The sequence below is a fragment of the Notothenia coriiceps genome, unplaced genomic scaffold, assembly GCF_000735185.1.
Source record: "Notothenia coriiceps isolate Sejong01 unplaced genomic scaffold, NC01 NC01_scaffold00037246, whole genome shotgun sequence".
Classification (NCBI taxonomy): domain Eukaryota; kingdom Metazoa; phylum Chordata; class Actinopteri; order Perciformes; family Nototheniidae; genus Notothenia; species Notothenia coriiceps.
The window spans coordinates 16,831,924-16,849,841 of NW_011369947.1; the positions used below are offsets into that span (position 1 = coordinate 16,831,924).

General features: G+C 40.6%; 1 protein-coding gene across 4 annotated transcripts in view; it reads right to left on the bottom strand.

Moving 5' to 3' along the window:
* Positions 1-1,306: 1,306 nt before the first annotated feature.
* dock10 (dedicator of cytokinesis 10) overlaps positions 1,307-17,918 on the bottom strand; it is a 43,464-nt gene continuing 26,852 nt past the window's right edge. For 3 of the 4 annotated variants that reach the window (XM_010795014.1, XM_010795011.1, XM_010795015.1), the window contains exons 4-37: positions 17,274-17,356; positions 14,807-14,879; positions 14,379-14,504; positions 14,001-14,135; positions 13,501-13,687; positions 12,624-12,712; positions 12,139-12,222; positions 11,750-11,908; positions 11,400-11,648; positions 11,151-11,273; positions 10,563-10,645; positions 10,321-10,443; positions 10,155-10,234; positions 9,879-10,066; positions 9,667-9,732; positions 9,456-9,548; positions 9,167-9,290; positions 8,931-9,052; positions 8,686-8,769; positions 7,699-7,791; positions 7,387-7,505; positions 7,087-7,156; positions 5,622-5,735; positions 5,368-5,439; positions 5,107-5,253; positions 4,823-4,906; positions 4,639-4,735; positions 4,451-4,483; positions 4,067-4,245; positions 3,337-3,453; positions 2,699-2,816; positions 2,466-2,587; positions 1,702-1,816; positions 1,307-1,377 (exon numbers count right to left, since the gene is read on the bottom strand). In XM_010795014.1, the coding sequence (XP_010793316.1) occupies positions 1,307-1,377; positions 1,702-1,816; positions 2,466-2,587; positions 2,699-2,816; positions 3,337-3,453; positions 4,067-4,245; positions 4,451-4,483; positions 4,639-4,735; positions 4,823-4,906; positions 5,107-5,253; positions 5,368-5,439; positions 5,622-5,735; positions 7,087-7,156; positions 7,387-7,505; positions 7,699-7,791; positions 8,686-8,769; positions 8,931-9,052; positions 9,167-9,290; positions 9,456-9,548; positions 9,667-9,732; positions 9,879-10,066; positions 10,155-10,234; positions 10,321-10,443; positions 10,563-10,645; positions 11,151-11,273; positions 11,400-11,648; positions 11,750-11,908; positions 12,139-12,222; positions 12,624-12,712; positions 13,501-13,687; positions 14,001-14,135; positions 14,379-14,504; positions 14,807-14,879; positions 17,274-17,356 (3,822 nt within the window). The remainder of the gene's footprint in view (positions 1,378-1,701; positions 1,817-2,465; positions 2,588-2,698; positions 2,817-3,336; positions 3,454-4,066; positions 4,246-4,450; positions 4,484-4,638; positions 4,736-4,822; positions 4,907-5,106; positions 5,254-5,367; positions 5,440-5,621; positions 5,736-7,086; positions 7,157-7,386; positions 7,506-7,698; positions 7,792-8,685; positions 8,770-8,930; positions 9,053-9,166; positions 9,291-9,455; positions 9,549-9,666; positions 9,733-9,878; positions 10,067-10,154; positions 10,235-10,320; positions 10,444-10,562; positions 10,646-11,150; positions 11,274-11,399; positions 11,649-11,749; positions 11,909-12,138; positions 12,223-12,623; positions 12,713-13,500; positions 13,688-14,000; positions 14,136-14,378; positions 14,505-14,806; positions 14,880-17,273; positions 17,357-17,918) is intronic. The other variant, XM_010795013.1, reaches the window with a different exon arrangement.

Here is a 17,918-nt window from a genome sequence, read left to right on the forward strand (position 1 = left end):
TTCGACCATTTGCTCTCACCCTGCTCACTCTTGCGCTCGCTCTCGCGGCGTACATCCTAGACATATAGGAGCTCCCTCACAAAATACCCAGGGGTTAAATTGGGCTGGGGCTGTCAGGGGCTAAGCCCTGGCACATAAGACGATGCTCTGACGTCATCACCCTCACACATTTGTCATATGTTTACAAAAAAAGGATATATATGTTAAGACTTTTCTCGTTCTTAATATAGACTATATTTAGGGTCTATATGTGTTGACTTTACTTTAAAATAGCAGATCTCTGTGACCGGATATAGTTTGGCTTAGACCCCGGCCCCACAATACGGTAAAACGCATACGCAAGCGCAAAAAAGGCTTCCGTTCACACGCATTCGATTCATTAACGTGTCCGTTCACACTAGACCGCTGGAAATGCTGGAAACGATGTAGTACATATGTCAAGCCTGTAAGTGGCGCTGCTGCCGCCCGAAATACACCAAAAGCAGCGAAGAAGACCCCGGAGCATGGTTGCCATGGTTGCCCTTCTGTTTATTCTCCGCGGTGGACGGCGTGTTCTCCTGCTGTATACTCTCAGGTAGTCCACCAGCAGATGAAAAACACCCACCTCTCCGCCTCTTCCAAGGAACGAGGGGACCGTGCGGCAGTTTCCGTAAAAAAAATGTTCCGCCGGTCAACATGTCCGTTAAAGTTTAAATCTTCCGTACAAAATTAGAAAAGTGCCGGTCAGAGGTCTTCTTTGTTATTTATTGAGCTTTAAAACAAATTGATAACGACTCTGTTCTCTGTATAATAATATAATAATATTTAATAAACGGTGACTGCCTCTCTTTTTCTCCCCCTCTTCTGACAGCCCAGCAGCAGCAGGAGACGTGGGGAGAGGGAGGCGGGGCTATTTCATCGTTATCAGAAAATGATCATATAGGGCACACACGGAGCCGTTGGACCCCCAGAGCGTTGCGTCTGCCGGTCTACCCAGCTTGGGACCCGTTACCGTAGTCGTTTAGTCCCCCCCCCCACACAGAGCGGAGCAAGGCAACGAAATTTAAAATAATAAGTAGCATTTTACGGCGCGCTATGCATGGGGCCGCCTTGGGGGGTTTCCCGACATGTCGTTTCAGTAAATTAAAGGGTGTTTCATGTTGTCGTTGCTGTGAACCTTCTTAATACCTTGGAAAATGCCGTTTAATACTTTTTAATAGCCTTAATTTTTGCTAAATTGATTTATCAACTTTTAATACTTTTTAAGACCCCGCGGACACCCTGTAAAGTACCTGTGGTAATACTGTGCAATGAAAAAGAAGAGGACTTACTCCAGGATGTTAAAGAAGTCGGAGATCTCCTGGTGAATGGCCCTGTGCCAGTAGGACACTAGCACATCTGGAGACAGGAATCAAAGACATCTTGTTACATACTATGGCAGATTTTCACAGGGCCTGTCAAGTGTCCATTAAAATGTATAGAATCAGTATTTAAATGCTGAAATGGCAGGCATGTTACAAAACGTAACAATATTTAGTGTTTTAATCTGCAAAATATATAGATATCTGAGGTTTGCTGTATTTTTATAATTTAATAAAAGATACAAAATATTTAACTATTCATTAAATATTCTGGGCCTCTGTATTAGTATTAAGGTACACAATTCAAAAGAGCTCTGGACTGTACTTTACTGTGTGAAACCTTGGTTTAAACATTTCTTACCCTCAGATATGGTTTTCATGATGTGCAAAAAGCACATGAGCAGACTGCGGGTCTCTGCCTGGTCCAGCTTGTCACAACGAGAACCGTAGCCTATGAGGGACTGCGGCCGTGCAAACTGAGAAGACAGAAACATCAGACAGAAATACAGTCAGAGTAAACTGCTAGTATAGAATCTGTATCTAATGGTATCTACTGAAAAGGATTAGGAAAAGGTTTGGAAACATCATTAGGTACGATATACCTACAAATTAACTATTTAAATTAGTAACTTATTACCAGAAGTTACTAATTAAAAGAAATACATATATTTAAATTAAGGAGAGTGTATTTGTTGGAGTCTAGACAAAATTATTTAAGGGTAAGGGGGGTCTATTTTTGTAATCAAAGGCTGCAGCATTTATTCTTTCAAGTGCTATTTGTCTATCTCAATTATAAAGTAAAGTATAAAGTATGTTTAATCCTAAACTACCAGGACGCCCCAGGTTCGATGTTTCTTTAGCTGGTATTAGAGCAGCTTGTCTAACATCAGTGGTTGAAAATGGGAACCAATGACATACAGCTCTTTTATAAATACATATGTATAAATAAATATAGATATTTTTGAAGAATTTATTAGATACGACCCAAAGAGAGGAAGACACACAGTATATTAAAACACACACAATGTATCTACACAATTTAAATAGTTTTAACACATCTGCCAGCAGCACCACCGTCAGACCATGCGAGACGTGTGAGTAATACCACAGGAGCTGATGGCTCACCTTCTCACATCCGTCCATTTTCTCACTGTTCCTGTCGCTGTTGCTAGGGTTGGAGTCCACGCTGATCAGAGAACCCCGAGAGTCGGTTTGGTTACCCGTGGCAACTACCAAGGAGGAGAAGGCTGGTTGGGTGGGGNNNGGGGGGGGGGGGGGATTCAGTAACAATGTCCTACTCACACCTTTTCATAACCACACTAGAAATACATATACAGCTACACACACGCATGTCATACCTGTGATGGAGTTTAGTACTTCTTTAGAAAAGGATGCATCCACAGAGTTGCCATGGCGAATGACGGGAATCACCCCTCCCGCCACTACCCCTCCTACACTGAGGTCGTCTCGAGAGCCCTGGTGGGGGGGCGGACAGGGGAGAGGACTCATTTAGAGAAACATATTTGTTGCTCGATTTTTTTTTAATGTTTTACCAGAATCTTCATATTTTATTAGTTATAAGACCATGTTATTAATACTTTATGACATTATCCATGAAGGTAATCAACATAAAAAATGATAATAAATTATTATTATTCTTTTCTATTTCCAAATGAAAGCAAGATTCAACATGTATATGGATCGATCCACATTATTCATGAGCACACAGTTGTGTTTAAGTGTTGTGGGAATCAACATGAACTTGTTCAAATGTAGGAATGAGCAGAACTTTTGTTGTTGTATAAATGACAGGGTTAAGACCCACTACTCTTGTCCTAAAGTAAACTGTTGGAGTTTACATGCTCTGATAACTAACAAAAGGGGAACTGAAACTAACTAAATAAGAACAAACGCTGCAGAAATATGTATGATGCTGGTCACAGTTAATAAATCCAGTATGCAGAGAGTCAATCAATCATATCATCTTGACTCTTACTTGGTCACTTGAAGTGAAGTAGATGGGGAAGAGGTCCCTGAGGAAGAATCGAGGCATGTTGTCCAGGATCAGGCCATACAGAGGCAGGTACAGAGATGCAATTCTTGCCTGCTTTTCCTGGAAGGGAAGTCAAAGAAAAGGGTATAGCATTTAAAGGGTTTTTGCACATTTTATATCCTGTAAAAAAACTTGTAATACAACAAAGAACAACATGCAGTTTGAATGAAAAAGCTTGTAATGATACACTAAATACGTTTCCAGAGCCAACCTACCCTGGCAAGAGATAAAACATGTATATCTTTACAGTATGTGGGTTATCCATAGGAAACGTCAGTGCAGTTACATGATATTTAATATGTTCTGCCAACATGATTTGTATTTCTTTGGCAGACATTTGGTCTTGACTAGATCCGTGCTGCTGTGTTGTGGTTGGCAGTATTTGGTTCTGTTTAACTGAGGACAAATTACTGCCTCGATCTGATCTGGACACTTCCCAGCATTCATCAAGAAATCGTCTCTGCCGCTTGCAGCTGCTACGAACAATCACATGTCAGTGTGTGTGTGTGTGTGTGTGTGTGTGTGTGTGTGTGTGTGTGTGTGTGTGTGTGTGTGTGTGTGTGTGTGTGTGTGTGTTACGTATGAGTCACATTGGAAGAATGTCTACTGTTAGCCCATGACTCATTGTTCATGCCTTTTAGTTTTCTGCCGTGTAAACATGTGTTCTGGCTACCTTGGTGGCATAGCGTGCATCCAGAGAGTGTTTAGCCATGAGAGTCTTCAAGGTGGCTAACGCAAGGTGTCTCAGGTCTTGCTCGTCCTGGAGGGCCAGCCCCAGTTCCCGTAGCAACAGGCCAGTCAGGAAGTGCTTTCTGCAGAACTCTCCGGTCAGGTTGTACTCGGGCACTGACACTGAGAAGGGATAAAAGATTCACTTCATTCATCCAATATTCGCTTTCCATCAGGGAGATAATTAATCCTTTTCTAAATAAAGATCTGGTGACAGTAAGCAAATAATGTGATAAGCCAATTGCCCATGGATTTCCTTATCATCACACCACTGTAGCACGCACACTGAGGCGTGAGCACACAGAAAAGAATGAGTGAACATATTTACCATGAGTACTTTGTGGCTCTGGGGATGAATGGTCTGACATGGATAAAAAGTCAGAGAAAATGACAGGATGAGAAAGAGAGAGAGAAAGACAGAGTGTTAATAGACAAATGAGAGTGAGAGCTATAGATGTATGAGTTACCACATTAACACGGTGTCAATGAGTTACAGGGTATGACTCGGGCTCTTACCTGCGATGCGAGCGGAGGGTAGCGGCAGACTCAGAGGAATGTAGTGTTCGTGGTTACAGACGTCTCTCAAGAATTCAAATTTCCGCTCACACAACACCTACCAGACACAAAGAAAAAAGGTATTATTGAGTTGAATATGCATCTAGTTGCACATTTATATTGTTTTCTTGAATGTTGATTTTACCTTGCTGTCAGTGGCAGTGATCATGTTTATATAGTTGCTTATGAGTTTGAATGTGAAGCCTCGGTCCATGAGAGTAAAGCAACGCTGTAAAGAAGCAGACAGAAAGATATGGGTCATTAAACACTAATGGAGGAATAAGTTGCTTTTAAGTGAATGATTAAAGGGTTTGCAATGATCGCTCCCAGAGCAAGCACAGTATGTTTACATGCACTCACACTATTATGTTTCTTTTCTCTTTAACATTATCATTAAATCCATGATTAAACAACGCATTTTGCTCCCACCTTGACAAAAGCTGCCACGGCCAAGTTTGCGCTGCGTGTCTCTTCTGCTAGGTCTTTGTTTTTCCAGAAGATGTGTTCAGACACCGTCTCCACCAGGGTCTCCACGCGGCTCAGGTAGGATGAGGGGAAACGCTGGGGCCTCGGAAGCTGTAGTGACACAGAGTCAGCGTAAAACAATCATGCATTGTGTGCCATGTCAGATTATTTAAATTCAAAGGAACTTTGCTGTAGGCTTTCAGGAGCAGTAATATGCCACCTTACCTTGACCTTGTCAGAATCGTCCAGATTTTGGGCCATGGACTTGACAATCAGCTCAAAGAAGAACCACGAGAACTGAAACCAGGAGGGGTTCAATTAAGGTCAATCTTGCTCCAATTTTGTATAATCTGCTCCAGCTGACAACTGATTTATTTTCCCTGATTGACTATTCTTGAGGACCTTAGAGTAAAAATTAAAATTGAAGTTTTCCATTTCATAATAACTAAACTGAAGCAAGTATGAGGAGAGAAACAAACCTTCAGGACGTTCCTGACTGCTGCCTGCTCATTGCTCTTCAGGTCAAAGGTCATCCCCTTAGCCAGCTCCTCGTGAACCGTCCTGAAGCCGTGGGCCTCTGACTTAAACACATACTACACACAGGGAGAAAGGGAAACGAGTCAGTTACATGTGCATTCTTATAGTTCTTTAATGATTTTGGAGCATTGATTTTTCCATTTCGGAGAAGCTAAAGTAGAAAAATAACAGATGAGATTGATTGAAAGAAACTTAATTTGTTCATATTTTTATAGCAAAAAATACATTTTCTAGTTCTCCATTGAGATTATTAGTTGCTTTTCTTTGTCTTACACTTCAGAATGGGATGTATTCCAGTTGTGGACGGTTTGTCAAGACATTAAAGGCCATTAGTCACAGCTGAAGACTGGCCCTAGGTACACAGGCTGCTCCAATCAGCTCATTATTGTTTTAATTAATCGATCAAATGGTTAAACAAATCAATAGGTAAAAAAGTGAAAAGTGTCCTATGCAAACTAAAACTATAGTTGAGAATTATATGTATTTCTTCTCCAAGAAATTATAAACAAATAATGGATTTTGACAATTGATTTTCTATTTACCAGTTAATCATTAATTGTGTTTAATGTTTCAGCTATTAAATGTTCAAATACATATAGTCACAAATAAGGTAGATGCATTTTGAGAAAACCACTGAAATAAGGCAAATAAAATAGGTTCCATTTGGCTGAGAAAAATAAAACAATGCAACAAATTGAAGGTTTGATTACATTAAAAAAAAAAGTGAATACTACCCAATTCATGCTACAGTAAGTTGAACTCCTCCCTTTCCTCCCTTCTCATTGAACACACACACACACGCACTGCTACTGCACATCATGCCAATCTGTTACTATGGCAACCCTGGTTCCATTAGCTGTGCTGCTCTTCCCCTCCCACCACTCGTCTCTGCCGCTGCCTCTTCAGGCGCTGCGGTTTCCCTTCACTGTCTCCAACATGAAGCAGGTCTTGTGGTTTCTCCTGCTCTTTTCTCTAATTCTCTTACTGATTTCTCCCTTAAACAAACATGCCTTGTGACTCTGATTGAGAGGGCTGGATGTCCTTGTTTGCCTCCTACTCAATCACTCTTTCTTCTTCCTCTCCCTCATCTTCTTTCTCTCGCTACTTCTCTGTTTGTGTTTGCACAGTTTTCTGGGCACGCGGCCTTAGCCACACTCCTGCTAACTCAAACACACACAAACATACACACACACATATACACAAACATACACATATACAAACACATACAGCCTCAGAAATCAAATAGTCTGTGCAGAGATTCCACTCCTTAATGGAAAACAACAGCCTTCATAATTATTATATGGTCGACCCTGACAACACGCATACAAACAAAGGCTCAATCCAAGCGCTGCTACTCGCTCACTAATCAAAACATCTTATGTTGGTATACAGAGTGTTTTATTATACCTTGATATACGAGTGCAGGTAGTGATCCAGGTTTTCTTCATGGCACTTTGCAACAATGTGAACCAGCACTCTGCAGACACAGGATAACAAAGAGCTTTAATTATTACATCCTTTATTGAAAAACACATATTTTCTCTTGAAAAGCAGAATATTTCAAATCAAAATGCTGGATTCATCAAAAAAATGTAATGGATATGATGTTTAAACAGAACACTACCCTCACTGTTTGCTTTACTACATCCTCTGAGCCCCCACCCTTATGAGCCCAGCTGTTGTGGACGTTGTAGTACCGCTGCCTACCTGGTGGTGGCAGTAGTGACATCATCGTTGTCATTCTGTGTCAAAACCTTGAAAAGCTGGTTAAATAGCACAGGCAGATATCGGATGATCACTGGGATCCTCTCCATATTGAGAAGACCCTGGAAAAGGTGGAAAAGAGGGGGAGAAGATAGAGAAGGGTGGAAATAAATTAAAAAACGTAACCACAAACAGGCAAAAAACAAAATGAGGTTTGGCACACAGTAATGCTGCATGTATTAGACAAGTAGCAAGGCTTTAGTTTGTGTCTCAGTCTGAATGAAAGCTAGGGGGATGTAGTTTCTTTTTTCTGACCTTCAGGCAGTTGAGGAAGTTGGAGGTAGGAGGTAGTGAGAGGTCCAGCTCTCTTTTCTGGCACTGCTGGAAGAATCGGTTCAGGTGGGGGTCCTGGCAGAGAGAAGAGAGGCCATGAATATCAGCAGCATCTGCAATAACACTTACTGGACTGGCTCCATTTTAGCAAACAATTATTCCTCAAATGTGAACTCCACCAAATCACCACGTTTGTCAAAATGTCATCGTCTCAGCGTTGTCAACAACAGTTTAAGTATTTCAAAAAGTACATGAAATAAACACCAGGTTTGTTGTGGAACATTGGAATAGGCTGACGATAGTATTATGGAGGCCAATGTACTACATAATAAATCTAAAAAACAACAACAGTTCAGCTATGTTGCATTACTTCAGAGATTTATACTATATCTATACCATAAATATATGAATATTTAATATATATCAATATCTTTTTTAAAGTGTCCTTTTAGGGTGCGAATAGAGCAGCCAGTGTTTGTTAACTTAATACGAATGACTTTTTTCCACAAAGTATTGCAAGTGAAACTTAGACTGACATAGCCCAGCTGTTTAGCACTTCAAACATCATCTACTGGCATACTGTTAACATCCACATTGTTGTTTCATGTTCCACATTAATAGCACATATAGTTTCAACTATTTTTATAATGTTTTTACGGGTAGCTTGATGGTCAATTTATGTCCATTCACTGTCCCACACAAGCCATTCATTTTAATTATGCTAGAGAAGCCAATTTCCTTATTGGGGTGAACATTTTCATTTAGGCTAATACCTTTACAGTGCATTTCCTGATTCTGACTCTTTTTAACAAAGAGAAAACCAGCCATCCATCAATTATAATCCATTTTGTTATTGTTCATACTGTATGCCATCCTTCACAGAGCATACTTACAGTAAGACACATAGCCAGTCCATCACAGTAAAAACAAAGCCAGGGGAGACTGCAGACACCCAGACGAGGGTCTTACCTGGGTGTACACTGTGGAGACGACATTGGTTGACACTTTGAAAATAGTTTTTCCCCCATCGACCCATTTTACATCAGCTCCATTCTGTAAAAAGTCAAGACAGCTTGAGTCTCACACCAACAATCCCACAATGTATCACATGTATTAAATATAAATATAATCCCCTCATCCCAAATGAATGTGTTTATTATTCAGCAGTACTTTTAATATTTATACACCTTGTGGCTTTCCTTCCTCGCTCTTACCTTGGTGTTGCTGGCTTCCTTGATGGCCAGGTATCCAGGCTGCAGGTTACAGGAGACAGGGACGCTGAACTCCTGGGACGACAGGCGGCCTTCTTTGAGGAGGGGCAGCCAAGAGTACCCCACTAAAAACACATAAATACAAAAGTACTGACTGTTTGGCAAGACGAATCACAAAATAACCATCTGCACATAAATAAAAGTTCATTTAAATGAAAGCTCCAGATCAATCGACTCACCGGGGGTCTCCAGGGTTTCTTTCCTCTTAGCATTCGTCTTAGCATTAATGTCGCAGGCGACGTGGTAAAAGGAGAAGAGAAGGTGGTGCTTTTCATGAAGTTGAGTAGGAAGCTCAATCTTCACCTGAGGACACAACAGCATGTAATGAGCTGCAAAGGGATGCTGCAGATTGTCAATGTGTCTATAAAAATGCTCTAGTTCATGTTCTGGAGAAGTAAAAAATCCCATTCACGGCTATTAAGATATGTATGTGGTGATTCCTCATCACACAATAATCCCATCCTTTACCTCATCGTAGAAGTCGGGGTTCTGGGAGTGATGTAGGACTGTAGAACAGGCTGCTGTGGTGAGGACTGGACCTCCTGGCTTGCCGTAGATACACTGGAAAAACAGCAATAGAAAAAGTTGCAAAATAAAGTCAGGTTCAGCCAGTTTCTCGTGAAAGACAGAGTTTAACTGGAGCTGTATAAACGACAATAAAGTCACATCAGCATTCCACCTTTAAAGGTTTGGCAAATTCTTCGTCTGAGCAGCGGAACTCCACATAGACGGAGAGGTTACGAGCCTGCGAACAAAAGGACCATTGTATCATTTATAATTGGGCATGTACAAAAACAATATATAAATTATGGAAAAACAAGAGGAATGTTGTTGATTATTTGGGATTTAAGGATACTTTCAAATGATCATTTTTAATTTGCCACGCTATACCTTAGCAAAGCTCTTTTGGCTGTCATATTTCAGATGTTTGGGGTAGACGTAGATGTGATTCCTGTAGACGCGGTGTGGCTGTGTGAACTTGGTGGTGTCCTGGACAAACTCCTCCACCTCCACAGTAGGCAGGTGTTTGCTCAGGTCCTCAAAGGGCTTCACCGGCACACAGGAGGATGTCACACAGTCTGAAAATACAGAAAGGTTTCAGACATATTAGCAGAGTAGACAGCAGAACGGGAAAATAAATGGGAGGTGTTCCCTAAAAACACATACTGGGATGCTCCAATGGAACATAGTCAACGGAGATCTCCAGCGTGCCAGGAATAGTCTGCAGTTTGCTGGTCTTCTCAGCCCTGCAAAACCAAAAATGTGAATTAGTTGTTGTAAGAACTGTTTATCTTGCCTTGGAAGAGTCCAAGTGTTCTACAGTTTGCCTTACCTCCTGTACTCAGACACCATCTTAATCAAGTCATCTGTGGTGATCTTGTTACTCTCCTGTTTGAAGAGAGGCGAGAAACGAGAGTCTCTGTCTAGGGCCCCGTGGTTATCCTTAAACACTGACCTACAATAGACAAAAAGAGACATGCAGACTTTGGTTAGCCGTCAGATCCTGTTGAGAAAACATGGCAGATAACATTTTTAAATGTTTAGACAACTGAGTCTCCAAGCAGGGCCACTGACCTGACGGACCAGGCAAATGGCATGCGGTACTTTCCCAGTTTGCTACAGAACTGTTTGTTGGATTTCAAAATCTTCTGCACAGTCTGTACAAGACAAAAGCAGAGGAAGAAGGACAGAAGGTAATGTTAGCAAGACACCAAGGCTGTAATTCTTACATTGGGATGTGGTCAGCCCTTAACAATTATTGACCTAGACAGAGGGACAGGAGGTTAAATGTCTTGTGATTCACTTAGCCATTTGAACAAGGACCACATCGAGAGCTGCCAGCGGGAAAGCCGGGAAATCTCTTGGATAGGATGTCGGAAAAACCTATTTTTTAAATATCTGACCGGACTTGCATTCAGTGATGAAGATAAACTATTTTGTAAATGTCATGCATTAAAGTGTTAGAGTGGATTTATCCATTTCCCGTACAATAAATGCCCTAATGGCATGTTTCATGAGACTTTTCCCTGCTTGCTTCAAGAGATAAGACGATATAAAAGGTTGGGCTCTATGTTGTTGATCAATGATAGTACATAAATTAAGCAATGTAAATTTTGATCAAAAGTGGTATTGACTAAAGAAATTAAAAAAGGACTTTCTCACCTTGCTGGAGTCCGTATTCTTGATGTAAGGTTCCGTCCCACAAGCAATATTTCCCATCAGCACCTTTTCCACTCTTGCCACCATCACGATGTCGGTGTGGGGGTTGGTGACTGAGAAAATGGCCTGTATGTAAAGCATAGGAAATACAAATTAAAGATATTCTACATGTTAAATGCAGAGTAAAGCATTCGACATGTAGCACCGTAAATCTAATTTATAAAACACACTGTGGTTTAAACATTATTTTACCTGTTTGGGAAAGCTTAGCCACTGCTCTAACTCCGGGCTAAGGCTACAATCTCCTGGCTTCTTCTCAGCAGGAGAGCTCAGGCCATTCTCCTGAACTCCGACCCCCGTCGCCGGTTCAACTGTCCCGTTACAGCAGCCTCCTAACATCTGACGCACCGCCTCGTGGTTGAGGTCTACGTGGAAATCTGCAGACACCTTCCTTCCTTCTCGTATATCCAGCAGAGCCAGCGACACAAAGAGGGGTTCAATCTGGTGGAGCAAATGGAGCCCAGTGATTGTCATTATAGACCCATGGTGATAAACATTTAAATATGTTTGAATAACTGTCTGAAATGCTTTCTAATCCTCACATTAGTGACCGGTCCAGTTTCAGTCTCGTTGATGCAGCCCTGTAGCATGAGGTTGAGAGATCGGCAGGTTATCATAAACCTCCTGCCCAGTTTCTCCTCAAACGGACGCACCGTTGAGTTTTCAACTGATGAATTTTCGGTCCGCGGGCTCCTCAGGACCTGTGGTTGGTGAGACACAATTGACCACATTTTTCTGATGAGATCTAGTTAAAGACTGCAGAATTATGACAAACATAAAGAATAGATTCATGTCATAAAGGAAAAATGCATAAAGTTAAACATGAAATAAGTAATGATAGAGTAAAGACTACAAAAATAGAGGAATACTCAAAGAATATATGTAGATGTATACAGTATGTAGATGTGCAGCCACATTAGTTTATTCTTACAGGAGTATCAGGATCCAGGGAGAACAGATTCAATCTCTCTTCTCTCCTGGCAGAACGAATTCCTTCATCTGTCTCAGAGATATACTGTCAGGGAAGAGATAGAAATAAAGACAAAAAAAAATTAACAACTACACAAATAATAAATAGCTTATTATGGATTATAATATCAGTAAAACAAGTTTTCAAAAACAAGTTTTCTTGTGGAACAGGAAAGTCATGTTTACGTTCAGTGCTTCTCACAAAAATGCATTGTGGGAATTCTTTAGGCCTATAAAAACATGGCAAATTCCTCCCTCGTAAAATATTTACGAAGCCAACTTTTTTTATATCTGGATATTGGCATTGTTTACGTCCATGTAAGGCTGATAAGCACTTTCATTATTTTCTGTCTTTAGCTAACACATTGCTTCTTTTCTACCATTACTGTTGCCCATTGGAAAAACCATCAGGAATGTGTTCTGCTTGAATGTGTACATGTGTACTACCTTTGCTAGCTCTGGATTGATGCCGTTCTCTGTTGTAGTATCTTCATTCTCCTGTAAGCAGCAGTCACTCAACGACAGGTCAAACACATCTGGAGGGAGAACAAACACGATCAGTACTCCTGAGAGGGACCTCTGTTTATGAGTGATGACACCGAGTGGATGGGAAAGTTTATCTAAGCACTTCATTTTCCCAAAAGGTTAAAGGCTATATTACGTTTTCTAGAATAGGTTCAGCAGTACACTAAATACACACTCACGGAGTCAGCCGATATCCATCTCAGAATAAAATATGACTATTTGTGGTATTTACGGGTAATAAGGCAGGCAGGCTTTTGCAGATATATAACGGTCATGTGCCCGTAGCACTTCTTCTTAAAGGCCATCCTCAACAAAATGGCTCATTAGTGGTAGCTCACCACACGCTCACAGCCTGATTTAGAGGCACCACAGAGCCATGACGGCTGAGGCCATTACATCATTCCACCACTTTTCACCAGGTTGAGTTTCATTGCTGTTGCTGTCTGTTATGATTCAGGCTCTCACATATTATCAAGTTTCATGAATTTTGCTATTTAATAATAAAGTATGATGTATTAAGCAAAGGTGGAGTCAATGAGCCTAAAACTAGCTGAAATTAGTTGGACAGAGAGGAGACGTTAACACTTTTGCTGACACCGGGTTAAAAAAAGTCTTCCTCTCTTGAGTGCACCATGATTTATACATGTGTTGAAATTCTGCTTAAATGTCCCCTCCTTAAATACCCCTCTCACTACTAAATTACCATTTGTGCTTACAATCCTCTTTGCTCTTTCCAACTATTTTTTTATGGTAGGTAGAGTTTGTGCTTTCCTAAATACAAAACCAGAGCCGCTCTCACCCTGCCGATGGTCGGTGAGGTCAAGACTCTTGCGGTCAGGAGCGGGACCATCGTGGGGGCTGATCTGTAGGATGCGGGTCAAAGTGCTGATCCATTCCTCCATGTCCTGCTCGCTCTCCGCGGCCAGCACGAAGTACGTAACCTCGTTCATTTTCAGCTCAAAGGCATGTTTCCTTAGACGGTTATTCTGTACGGGGATGAACGGAAGGATGAATAGGATAATGTGGTTAAGCAATGAAACGAGAGCTTGGTTCGGCTTTGGAAAACTTGACTCTTTCTTCCAAGTGCAGGTTTTGCATGTGCTGAATTAAAAACATATCCTTGCTTGCATGGGATTAATTGTTACAATCTATTTACTTGGCTGCTTTGTGCAATATTTAGGATTGAATAGGAACGGGAGCATAAAAAGCCTCCCTATATTACTCTGAATATACAAGTCTTTAGTATGTATGAGATAATGTAAATGGTGCTCTTATTTATTTAAATGATTTAAGACCCACCTGTACCACACCAGTGCAGGAGTCAAGGAAGATGCACCCTTTGGGCTCCTTGGAGATCTTTTCATCTTTGTAAAAGTTCATGATGTACGAGTTATCCGTCAACTGGGTGAGCTGAAAATATCTCCTCTTGAACGACTGCACAGAAAAGGTGCAAATATTATTAAGACAAAGTTATAGACAACAATGTATTTAGGGTGTGTGCTCAAATGACCCAAAACACAAAATAAGTGCATTATTGCTTGAAAATCAAACAGTAATGTAGATGATGCCGTGTTATTATTACAAAAACATGTCATTAATAAGAGTCACACTTAAAGTTAAAACATGGGGGGCAAGTGAGGGTCAGGGTGATAAAGGAAGATAGAAAAAGTGTGTCACCCGAACAGTGATGCTATTGTTGACGGTGCTGTTAAAGTTCCCTTTGTAGAGCCAGCCTGACCGAAACACACCGATCCCACCTCCACCACCTCCCCCTCCTTTGGATGAGGACAGGGATGTTGTATCCTGTAAAACATAAATATGGTCAGCTGAGGTAACATTAGCTCTCTGTTTATCCCTCTGACAAAGAGGAGCAGATGATCAATAGTGAAAAAGAGACTTTCCAAGACTCATTCTATCTTAGGATGGCTATTTGTCAGTCAAATGATGTTCATAAACAAGGTCCCACTGACCTGTAATGAACTAACTGCACTCCCAAAGTATGTTTTAACAGCTTTAAGGCTGTCGTAAACTAATTTAAACAGGATGTATTGAGTTTGTAATGCATTCATTCTAAAAGCATTTGTCAGAAGATGGTCATTACTGACCTCATCCTTGTCAATGTCTTCATGGTCGATCTCAAAAGAATGTGACGGCAGCTTCTCAGCTTTGTACAGTTTCCTATAAAGGAATTGGAAGAAGAAAAATGTTGAACTCTGATAATGAAATATATTGATGGAAAGAGAAAATGATTTCAGGAATGTAATTATTCCACTCTATTTGAGTGGTGTAAATGAGTGTGGGTGGCTCCATCGTTCTCTGTCAGGAGTCGACAATAGGTAGTGCTCACTTGATCCCTCTCCGCTGATTCCAAAGGCCGACCTGTCTTTGTGTGCTAGCCATGGGATAAAATGCCTTTGTGTGTGTGCTGTGAGCTGCAGACAGCTAGGCTAGTCTGTGAAGGGTAACACTGGAACAACCCTTCGCTGACAGTCACACAGTCGTAAAAGCAGACTGAAAAAAATCTCTTAAGGGGACTATGTTTAGAAGATCACTGGTGATTGTAGGCTGGCCACTGACAGAGGAATGCTAATACTGGCCTGCACAGATGAAAAACGCTCCACTTTATCTCAGTGGTGACAACGACACATATACAGTAGCTGTAGATTCCCATTGTATTTGGATCCCCTGTATTGTACATGCAACTTATAACCTGAATGCCTTTTGTTTATGTTTGGTAAGCTTGTCTGGCTTATAAACAACACTTATAACTATAGGTTTAATGCTAGATCAATTGCTGCAAAAAGACAAGAAAATGTGCTGTGATTGTGCTATAACTTGTATTTAAGCTGCATTTCACTTTACAGTTCACCCTGGATGTTAGTTCAGAGGTCATGTGAACTGACTGAAAGAATACAGTGGCAACCCATGGGACAAAAGAGGGACATTCCTGTGGTTGAGAACAGTCACTGCAGGGCGGCTCAGGGTCAGCCTCACTGGGACGGATACAACATCAGTTCACTGACAGCTTGATTTTGATAAATGAGCGCCTGAATGAATGGGTGTCTGACTGGATGACTGACATTTATAAAAGATATCGAGGGAGCAGTAAAAGTTAACATTTGTTTGAGAGGAATTTCCTCTCCAACTCTGACTCTCTTTCTCACTCAACACCTGCCAACATTTTGTTCTTGTTAATGACCTCCCACCTCAGTGTAACAAATTGTGGTTATTCTCGATGCTAGGGGCGACTTGTGGGTCTCATTGTAAATGAGGGATAATATCCAGCATGTGTTTATTAAAGTGAGTAAGTCAAACAAATCTCAAGCCACGTTTTTTAAACTTCCAATCAGCATCTTCAAATAACACACTGAAACTGTACATGAGAATTTTGCTCATGTAGAATCTTAGGCTGGGTAACGTAATTATGCAGTACTTGTGGCAAGCTTCAGTTTTTGATACAAATACAAAAAAGGTAAGATTTCAATACATTAAAAAGAGAAGTATTGACAATAAAAACATTGCAATGTTAAATCGAGATTCCTCTAATCCGAGAATAAGTAAAAAAAGATGATGAACCTGAAAGTACATCAAAAATCGATCCAAGCTCAATATGCAGCTCTATAGGAGGAACCCAACAGTAGGGCTGCTTGATTATGGCAAAAATCATAATCTCGATTATTTGAGTCAATAATTGATATCACAATTATTAAAAACGATTAACCATTTACTTTGAAAACGTCAATTTATTGGAGAAAAACAATTTGAACAGTATGTTTTTAACAGTTGATTACCCTAAACGTTAAGTATAATTCAACTGAAAACCAATAATAAAATAAAAAAAAAATCGTTTTATTTCGATTACGTTGTTTTCGTAATCGTTGCAAGCCATAATCGTAATTGCGATTAAAATACGATTAATTGAGCAGCCCTACCCAACAGGGCAGTACATGTTATAGAAATGGTTTTGAAATGTTGGTAAAAGCTATTGATTGCTCTCTTTTCAAATGTGAGAGGAAAAGATTGATACCCCGCTCATATTTTTAGGATAAACAGGAAGCCACAGCCATGATGATTTTTTTCACTTAGCACAGATTAGCCTGGCACTGCAAGAAGAAAGCAAAGTCCAGCACAAAGTTGTGTTTTAAAGTGGGTTTTGCGCCAATATATATTCTGACCAGATGTAGTGACTTCCTGGTGTCTCCAATGAACTCAGGAATCACTGAGCCAGGGCAAAAGGAGGCTTGCAAACAAGTCATAATCAGGCTAACTATTTCCCTCTGCTTCCAGTGTTAATGATTATTTGTATTACCTTTTTTATTTAACGTCTTATTTCATTAGCAGAGGCTCTTTGTTCACAATAGGTATATCACAACAAAGAAACAAGATACAAAGATACAACTAATAAAACCAGTGTTAATGCTAACCATATCCTGGCTGCAGCTTCACATAAAGTAATATAAATTGTTATCAATCTTCTAGATGAAGTATATTTCCCAAAATGATGAACTATTCCTTCAGGTACAACACAGTAGTTTACAGTAGAGGTTATCTAGTAATGTCAGAGTGTATTACCTGGGCAGCAGGCGGTAGTCTCCAGCGTACTCATCATACTTGAACTGGACCACATTTAGGTCGGAGTTGTAATACTGACAGGCCTGGAGGAGAGGAAGGAGATTAAGTTTTAAATATTAACTTTCTTTTCTGCCTCTCTGGGAGACCTGTGGCAGCAGGAACGTCTGCAGACAATGTAGAAAGCTACACCACAGTGAGAGTAAAGCCATATTTCAGCTCTCCTGAGGCCTAGTCACTGATGTGCAGCCTGGGATTTATCATTAAAATATCTAAATTATAAAAAGCAACTGAATTAAGACTCTGTCCCAAAGGAATCTGCAAATAAAGATATCTGTACATCTTAATAGATTTCTTGTCTGTCTCAAGGGTGGAAATAGTACTCTGCTGAGGAGGTCCTTACGGCTCACACACACACACACACAAGTCAGTTTCACATCCTCTCGTGTCTGCTTGTTGTATGCTGTGCACTTGTTTTCCTTGATCCATTTGTTAGAAAGATCTTGATATTTGGTTAACAAAGTCACAAATGATAAACAGGCGAAACATATTATCAGCTACAACATCGGACAGGATAGCGCACACACACACTCACTCACTCACTCACTCACTCACTCACTCACTCACTCACTCACTCACTCACTCACT